Source organism: Lepisosteus oculatus, chromosome 11, assembly GCF_040954835.1.
Source record: "Lepisosteus oculatus isolate fLepOcu1 chromosome 11, fLepOcu1.hap2, whole genome shotgun sequence".
NCBI lineage: Eukaryota > Metazoa > Chordata > Actinopteri > Semionotiformes > Lepisosteidae > Lepisosteus > Lepisosteus oculatus.
The window spans coordinates 11,316,080-11,325,807 of NC_090706.1; the positions used below are offsets into that span (position 1 = coordinate 11,316,080).

At 42.1% G+C, this 9,728-nt stretch overlaps 1 protein-coding gene across 2 annotated transcripts in view; it reads left to right on the plus strand.

Moving 5' to 3' along the window:
* slc9a1a (solute carrier family 9 member A1a) overlaps positions 1-5,571 on the plus strand; it is a 51,846-nt gene extending 46,275 nt beyond the window's left edge. For both annotated transcript variants that reach the window (XM_015349113.2, XM_015349114.2), the window contains one exon: positions 83-5,571. In XM_015349113.2, coding sequence (XP_015204599.2) covers positions 83-345 — 263 coding nt within the window. In that variant the 3' untranslated portion in view covers positions 346-5,571. The remainder of the gene's footprint in view (positions 1-82) is intronic.
* The last annotated feature ends 4,157 nt before the right edge of the window (positions 5,572-9,728 follow it).

Consider the following 9,728-nt stretch of genomic DNA (forward strand, 5'->3'; position numbering starts at 1 on the left):
ACGCTTGTCGAGTTCGCGTACGGGCAGAGGCGGCCAGCCGAGCCCTTTTTCATCGGGGACGTTGCTCCTCTCCCTGCTCTAGACCCGCAGACGTACAGCTCGAAGTCGAAATCCAATGACCTCCCGGCCATCAAGGTAGACCTCGCCTCCCCTCAGTCCCCAGACCACGTCACCCTGGCAGACGAGCGGACGAAATGGCCGGAGGAGGACGACCAGGGCATCGTCATGAAGGAACCGGGGGGCAGGGAGGAGCAGGAGAGCGGGAAGGACCAGCGCCTGCTGCGTTGCCTTAGTGACCCAGGGCCTAATGCCGACGAGGAGGAAGACGAGCCCTTTTTGCCTTAGGCCTCTCCGTCTCCCGCTCCCTGTATTCCTGTCCAGTCATTCCCTTTAGGTAAAGCCAAAACTACGACAAAATGAACCAAAAAAAATGTTACTTTTTTTAATTTTAAAAAAAAAATCGATCCTGTTCTAGCCGTACAGTGACGGCGGTATCGAAAAACCCAGGAACTATGCAGAACCAAAGGCGTTTGCGGTTTATTTTAGCAGAACCTTCAGAAACCAAGAGATTTGGAGCGTTCTGGGGGCTGGGTTGTTGGTTTTCCAATTTGTTTTTTTTTTGTGTGTTTTTAACCAGAAGGGATAAAAATGGGACACAGAGCCTTTCTTCCACCCCACTCCCCCCACCCCCTCCGGCTCCCTCTCTCCCTCTCTCCCTCTCTCTCGTTTTGTGTCGGGACACTCCAGGCTGCTACCAGGAGCAATACGAAGCAATGACAGAGCAAACTCCCCTCCACTTTTTCCGCTGAGATCTGGTCCAAGCTGAGCTAGACGGTGTGCGGACTCTGGAGGGGAGGCAGTGTAAATAGCCACCTCATCCATCACCGAGACATTTTATACAGTTTTTTCCGTTTCTGAAGCAATACAAGTCCCAGAACTGCTGTGGAGCGTTCCAATGCAGTCCAAAAATAAACTGCTTCTACCATCCTACAACAGAAGGTCTTGTGCTACATGGAACTTCAGAGGCGTCTAGACTGGTGTTGGCAAAGGTTAATGTAACTGAACGCTGAGAGGTGACTCATACGGTTGAGTCCTCTCTCATATTTGCCTCAGTGCACAGTTTTTTTTTTTGTTTTGTTTTGTCAAAGCATTAGTACAAGGCTACATCCAAGAAGAAAGGCCACGGCTGTGGAAAAGAGGGGCAGATTCATTGCTGGACCAAAAAGCCGTGCCGCTGTCTTGCTAATCGGTCATTTCAGTGTTCCATTCTTGATACAAAGCTTTGAATTTGTTTTAGTGTCTTAATTTGTAACCAAAGAAAGTTTTAAGTTCTCAGCTTTAAGTAACCAGGGGTGAGCAGGTACTGTATCTGTATTTCGAGCAGTTATTTCAGGTGTCCTTAACGGAGTGAATGTGCTCTGTAGAGTCAGGCAACTGAGCAGGTCTACTTGAAAGCTGTCACTCTTGTTTTTTGCAGTCCTTTGCCCTCCATTTAAAAGGAAATGTCAAGATGTTAACACAAAGGCCCAGATTAAATCAGAACCTTCTTTTGAGGCACGAGTCACAGACCCCTGAACCCTGAACCTGAGGGATTCGCTCTGTTCAGAGGGCTGGCCAAGTGGCTGGTTAGGAATTTCTAGTTGAGGAAGGTTGGTTTACGCCGGGCCTAGTTCCATGTCCTTTGTGAAGATTTTGAACACAATTTGTCGAACGTTTAGGGCTCAACGGCTTGTTTCCTTCAAAGACTGTTTTTGTCATTGATTTTTAGCATCCCTTTAAAAATGTGGCAGAGATAAGTGTGTCAGATGGTTTGTTCATAAATTTCTTAGGAACTAAGTATTGGGACACAACAAATCAATGGAAATGTCCTTGTTATAGGAAGCACTTCCAAATGTATTGCCATACCAGTAATCTCCATACTGCGGTATTATACCATTCCCTACAAGCTCCAGCTAATTTGTACATTGTATTGTGCTTTTGAAAATGTAAGAGGCCTAAATACTTCCTAGGTAGGAGAAGAAAAATGTAATCTGGTATCTGCAATTAAATTAGTGATTTAAGAGGCTTGTATGGAATTGTTAGGCAATTATATAGATTGAAAGATTGTGTATGTCTTAATGTTTTGTCCCTGTTGCTCTCCAAGCATTGTAACTAGATTTCAATCATTTACATTTCTTACAGCTGCAATACATCATTCATATTGGGTCAAGCAAGTTAGACAGACCCGTTCCATGTCTTTTTTTTATGGTCTTGAAATTGAGATTTTGGTTGTGTAATTGAATCTCTCCAAATTGATTTGGAGGTCTTAATAAGAGAATACTAATCTACCTTTGGCAGTAGCTACCTGCACATATGGCACTGAAAAAAAAAACAAATACTACTTTGCGATTGTAATTTTTTTTCATGTGCAATTAAAGCAATATATATTTTTAAACAATACTAATATGCGAAACTCACTGTGCTGGTATTTTATTTGGAAGCAGTGTTTTTCTTTTGAAAAACCACTAGGAGATCAAATTAACTCGTGTACAGGACTGCGTTGGATACTTGCTCTCTCGCAACAGGTCGATGAACAGATTGTAACTGAAGATGTGTATAATAACATCAAGATACTTTGCATATAAATCCCTGAATTCCTATCTATGCAATATGTTTAAATATATTTTAAAAAATCATATTTTAAGAAAATCTATAATATATGCTCGGATTATAATATGGATGATAAAATTCCTGTTTGAAACCAATTTCCTATTCGAAATTAATTAAGCTTCGGTATTCTCCTCTGCTGTAAACGTTTTTTTTTTTTAACTTTTGAGGTTGTTGAAGATTTACTTTCAGAAATTATTCCCTGAAAATGGGACGAAACTGTCAGTATAAATGGTATACTTTGTTTTTGTAAAGAAGACGAAGTCTGTGCCTGTCTTTGACGCGACAAACTACAGAGCAAGCGCCATTTCGTCTTGAAATCTGGGCTGGCGTCTGCCTGTGTCTACGGTCATTTTATTTCGTGGTTTGCCATTCGGTCCTCTAAACCAATTTGAACGTCCGCGTAGCATGTGGTAACAGAGCGATCGATTGGGACTAATTTTACGTTTCACATGAGGCTCCAAAGTCACCGATGTTCACCGCAAGTTTGATTTTATTAAGCCGTGTGCATCGCGGTTTAGATTTGACCTTCTCGCGTTTCCTCAGTCGGTACACTGGAATGCCGCACGCTGTCGTTAGATTATCGCTCATCACTTACCGTTTCGTTTCCATGTTACTGTTTTCGGATGGTCGGGGTAGAGGTCGGGTGATCGAAGCGCGTTTTTTTTTAAATCTGAACACTTTTAAACGGTGTAGAACTTGGTTGCCGCATTGGAGAAGTTCATAAACCCTGTTTTTGTGAAAGGTAGCTTGGAATTCTATAATCTGTTGGAAGAGTCTCATCCTCCTGTGTGGTGCGTGTGAGTTTGGCTGAAGAAGAAATGAATTCGAAATGCGTTGCTTCTTTTGGATGTGCAAATCTGATCTTTCATCTATTGAACATCATGGTCCTGTGCCTGGAGACCATTTTCAGGACCTGTCAGGGAAGTTGGTCTGAACTGAAATGGCCAATCATAGTGACCAGAGGCAGTGAGCACTTTTCATGCCAGATTTGACATGTGGCTTAATACTGGGAGTCCTTTGTAGTGGAGGACATCATTCATATCCAATCTGGTCGATTTTTGTTTTCATTACATGTTATATGCCTTTAGGAAAGAGACAATGTTACTTATCTAGTTTTTGTTCTAAAGGAAATCTGAAGATGAAGCCATATTTAGGAAAATATTGGGATTTTTTTTTTGCACTGGTGCTATGCATATTTAATGTTTTAGCAACGTTTAAAAGGAATACCAATAAACTCAGATGTTTTAATATTTTTAAATGTACAACTGTATTTTACTGGGTTACTACTACTACATCTTATATGTTTTTCTATAGTCCATTAGTTAATTTGCATTGCTCTGCCTTATTGGTATTCATATCAATTATGAAATTGGATTAATTTGATCTGTATGACAAGAAATATGTCACTTTTTTTTGGGGGGTGGGGGTGTTGTTAAATGGGGGTTCCCAGCACCCCATCACTCCACAGCTGTGTGTTTCTTGTGAAAATGTGGGACCCGTGAGCTTATTCTTAACAGAACAGTGCAGTTCTGTCCGTTTTGTGTGCTTTCTGTACTGTTAAGCCATTACCTCAGTCCGCAAGGCTGGAGTCACAAGGTGTCTGCTGGCTTTAGTTTTGATGGTTTTTTTTTAAGGGATCTTTCCTTTATATTAACCAAATTGTGCTTTGATAACATTTGGTGTTTCTTATCCAAATGTTTCTCATTACAAACCAAGGGATTTTGGTCTTACTTTGACCGATTTGAGGAAAGTTCACTTCTGCGGTAATGTCCAGTTTCAACTCCTTGAACTCCTCAGGCACCAATAAACCCCTTTTCAAACCCTTCCCTTTCACGCCCAGCCCTGCAGCAGTGCTGGCTTTTGAAATGGAGTTATCCTTTATCAGAAACACTACTGCTCTGCAAGATTAGCGAGGATAAACAGGGCAAAGGTTTTAGGTTCCATCATTGAGGACAGTCCGTCTGATGACCATCCAGCTTGGGTCCGAATAATATTTGCCGAATGTGGTAAAAAAAGGAAAATGTGCTTTTGGTTTCTGGAGACCCATGACCGTCAAATTCTCCGAGATCATGCCGTCACTCCCCCTTCTGTTCCTTTGGGTTGACCTCACTGGTGAATGGTAAGACCCTGGATAAGTGACCTGAGCATTGTGCCACAGTGAAATGTCGGAGGACTGGATCGTGGCACAGTGTGAGTGTGTGATGGGGAACCGCTGTCCACCTGTTTCCTGATGAAGTCTTGAGATAATTACCCAATAATCCCAGCCTCCAGCTTAATCTCCAGGCAAAACGAGAAAATCTGTCGACAGGACGCGACTGTGATTTCAACAGAAAGGCTGGACAGATAGTACCCAGCAGGTTGAGACCAGATGCAGAGTAAACCTTATGGATTTTCAAACCATCTGCCTCATAAGGTAGACTGGACTTTTTTATTTACTTGAACGTTGTCCGAACGCGAAATTGCAAATCTAACCATCTAAAAAGGTTGTGCAATGTCCGAGGACCGTGTTTTCCTGTCCCTGTGTATTTAAGGACATGCGTGGGAATTGGAACCAGCAGCTGAAGGCACTGTTCCTTCTCCTAGGGGTGCAACTTAAACGCCCAGTTTGGGCCACACCCTCTCTAGTCCTGCCACAGACGCATGACCTTGTCAGAATGAAATTGTGCTTTATCTTTCTTTTTTTGGGGGTTTGCTGTTCTTTGAGCGATGTGCAAACAAAGCATACTTTGCAATGAAATGCACTTTCTTCTCTATTTTTTTATATGAACTGTTGTAAATTAAAATGAAAATGCTCTGTAATCACTACTAGCCAGTGCACACAAGTGTCTACTAGCATAGCTTCAGCATTCCATTCATGTATAGAGAGTCTAATGTACTGTAATGGTTACATGAATATACAAATTAAAGTTTTAGTTTATAAAATGTGTCTGTGCAATGTTTTCTTTGCTAGTGTGTTGGCCCTATTCTGATGACATTTTCATAACCAGTTTTACCTGTTTAGTTTCCCAGCTGCTGTAATAATATGCAATATATCAGTTTTGTAGACTGACTGACATAGTGGGTTTGAAACAGGTTTGCTTTATAGGTAACTGCAAAACATCATTACATTTTGAAAATGCACTCCTGATAGGAAAACATATTCTTCCCTTAGGAAATGAGTGATTTATGTGGAACAAGTAACTCACCTGCCAAAGGTTTGAAGATGTATTTTTTATTGTAGTATATAAGGTATCCAATTTTTCTCTTGTTCACAAATACCATAACAAAATGTGGAGTAAATTTATTTCTAGATGTAATTTAGGGTGTAGACCTGACTGAGACATTGACGCAATCCCATATACCAGAGTATTTCAGAATCTCTTGGATTCAGTACCAGTTTCTGAAAACTGTCTCCCTATCTCTTCAATATAACTATGCACCAATCATTTGCAGTATACTGTAAACATCCTAACTCTGGTTCTGAGGAACCACTATCTTCTGGACTTCTGGATTCAAGTGAGTTATAGCTCACAGGCTTATTGATTTCAATTATGTATGTGGGGCATATTAAATTCAGTTTTTTCACCCAATTTCTGAGTTGGAGAACTGACCTTGTCTAATGGACCTCTACAGAAGGAAACTAAAAGCACTCCTAGTCATCCCCACCTGTGCTTGCTCATCCTTTAGTGATAGTCTATCGAGAGCTATATAGAGTAGTTGGAAACAGGCATGCACAGTTTAAAGAGAGTGTTAAAATTCACCATGATGAAGCTGTAGGGAGCAATACAGAGTAATTTGGGACTGAGCGCTGCAACGACTTTCCCAAAAATCTAAACAAGCAAGAAGATCATTTGAAGTCATTCATGAGCATGAGAGATTTAGAGCTCAGCTGCAATGAAATTCTCTTCCCGTGTAAAGAAGGCCCCGTTTTAGAAACCCTCTCCTCAAAGGAAGACTAAGAGGGATCTTGATTCAAGTACTTGGAACCCTTAAATCAAGGCAGTGGACAATAAACTGGAACACGCACCACAGTCTACAAGTGAAAGGAAACAAAAGAGCAATTAGGACCGCAAACAGGCGGATTGGGGAAGTTGGGAATGAATTACAGAACCAAGATATTGAAGATGCTACACCAGGTTATTGAAGACACTGCTGTACAATGATCACTGACAGGACACCTGTGAGAGAGAGGGAAAGCCAGCCTGTCTTATCCATGTTAAAAGTATAAGTCTGAAGTCCTAGAACTATATTTCATACTTCCTGCAGCCTGTCCCTGCCTGTGATGTCCTGTCACGTAGATACTGCCAAAGATTGTCAAGGGCAGGCATTATGCTCTTGAAAAAAAGATTCAGCCAGTACCACAGCAAATATTAATCTATTTCAAGGGGCTGTGTTCCTTGTGCTGCTATGCACTGAGATGTAGGGCAAGAACCACTATGTACTTTGCACTAACTCATTAGAGATGTGTTCACTGTATAAAAGCAAGTAAGGTGAAATCATAGCACAGGCCTGGGAGAGTGTGGTAAAGGCTGATTGCCCATGCCCATGGTAAGCACACGTCTCATAACGTTTTGTCTAGAGACTGCACTAGTCTCCCAGTGTTAAATAACAGCCAAGAACACGTTCTTTTTCTGTCGAGACATCCACCAGTAAATCTTCATCGCGTTCTTCAGATGTGATATAGTGATTAGCTGTACCCAAAATGTTGCTTACAAATGTGTTGCTTTGATTACTGTTTAGCCTCCTTGTGTACAAGTACAGAGAAATGCTTTAGGATCACTTCCCTGGGACGCTGGTGTGGTAGAACGAAGCTCATTTGTTTTGTGATCAGAGTGCTCTTTCATTATTGTGCTTTATAGCCTGGTTGTAGACGTTAATTTGCCTGCTATTGGTGGCACCACCCAATGCTCATCAGGTTGTGAAGGGTTTTTTTTATTTCTACACATAAATCACTGAAACACTTTTCAGAGTTTTAAAAAAGCTTTTGTTGCAACTGTTAAGAACTGTTCAGGTTGCCGTCCCATGGTGAAAAAAGCGTTTGTCTTTGTGATTAAGTCAGTTACGTTTTAAAGAAAAAAAAAGCTTAATTGCACCTAATTTGCTTAAACTTGTAATAACTGAGGCTGCCAAGTTATAATGGCCCCCCCTGGAGTACAAGTTGGAATTCACGTTAATGGACTACAAGTAGCAGCTCTGTATTAGTTATAATAATTAAAATTTGTGGTTACAGTGGTCAATTTTGTGGTTGCTACTTTTACTGTAGTTCATTAACCTCGCCACCGGAAGAACACAATCTCCTTCACGGTTTAGAGTACAAGACGACTCAAGCTCGTTGACCTCTACTCCTGTTATTTTGTGTTTTCACCAGTAGGGGGGAGTATTGTATAAGTGAAAGGAAACGTTTACCTCACCTCATGTTTTGTTTTCTGTTGCTAATTTTATTTGGTTTCCAGTTAATTAGTCAGCCATAATTAACTGTATTAGAACAGCTTCGGCGGTCTCATAACTACAGCAAATTTCAAGCATTATCCTTCGTAAAGATTTTAATAATCTTGTGTATGTTGCCAAAGAAGGAACACATTCATCTGCTGAACTTTTAATAGCCTCATACAAAACTATGCAAAATACAGATGAGGATACAAAACTGAGAACAGTGTAATATTTTGTTTTCTTGTTTTTTTATTCGTTTTGTGTTCATGCCCTGTTATTGCAGGGCTTCTTTTTCATCTAGTATCTAGATAGTCAATTCATGTAGGATCTCCTTCAGTGACACTGAATGGGTTCTTTGATGTTTAGTTCTTTATTTCTTCTTTGTTATTTAATGAGCTGTCTTTTGCAACAGTATGCACCTTAAGAAGAGGCTTATTTGTTCAACACAGATGGTATGCTATACTTTTGACTACTGAGGTGTGAAGGTATGGGAAACACCACCAAGCATTAAATGGAGAAAGCCCAAACATATCAGTATTTTGCAAAGGAACAAGTAAAGGTTTATTCCTTGCTGCAAAGAGAAGAACAAAGACACAACGTTTCAGCTGTGGAGCCTTCTCTGGGTGCGTCAGTTCACAAAACGGTGTGTTTCTTTTCTTCTCTTTTCAGCATGGAATAAACCTTGATTGTTCCTTTGCAGCCTGCGCATGCCGATACAGCTACATACTTGAGCTATATCAGTATTTTGTCATTTGGCCCTCTTATTCATGGACGATCTGGAACACAGACTCATACTAACAGCTTGTAACGCATACGGCCACCATTGGTTGTGTGAGCCGGCTTACCAGCACGGTGACGTCACTGCCCTTCCCTGTGAATAGCAGGGAGAGCAGCCGCCGGACTGACGGGAGATTTCCCTTTAGCTCAAGTGGCTGGGTCCCTGTTGAGTGACGCTGGAGGCCCAGGTTCGAGTCCCTGATGCTGGGGGGCCGACCTGAGGTGGCAGCGGCGAGGGCGCATACCCACTTGAACCCCGGAGCGTTACATTGGTGTCAGCAGTGGGATGGGATAGCCCTTTGCCGAGGATGGCGAATTAAGTAGGGGAGAGTGTAACGCATACGGCCACTATTGCAGATTGTTCGAGCAGGCTTACCAGCACGGTGACGTCACTGCCCTTCCCTGTGAATAGCAGGGACCGCAGCCGCCGGGCTGAAGGGAGATTTCCCTTTAGCTCAAGTGGCTGGGTCCCTGTTGAGTGATGCCGGAGGCCCAGGTTCGAGTCCCTGATGCTGGGGGGCCGACCTGAGGTGGCAGCGGCGAGGGCGCATACCCACGTGAACCCTGGAGCGTTACATACTGCTGGGCAGAGAACTGTGCTGGGTTAGAACCAATTCTCTTGTGTACAGTGTAGTGTCTTTACTACCTTGTTCAAACCTACCCAGAGATAATATTTTACATAAAGTAGTTTAGAGTCTCAACCATACATCAACAACTGGATCCAGAACTTTACAGATACGACACAATTGAATTTGAAGGAGGGGGAGCTCTTTCAGGGCAGCCTGGTGGCACAGAGGTCAGCATTACTGTCTCACAAAATCTATGCTCTGGGTTTAATACTGGACCCGGGGTGTTATCTGTGTGGAGTTTGTATGGTCTGCAGGTGTTTGCGT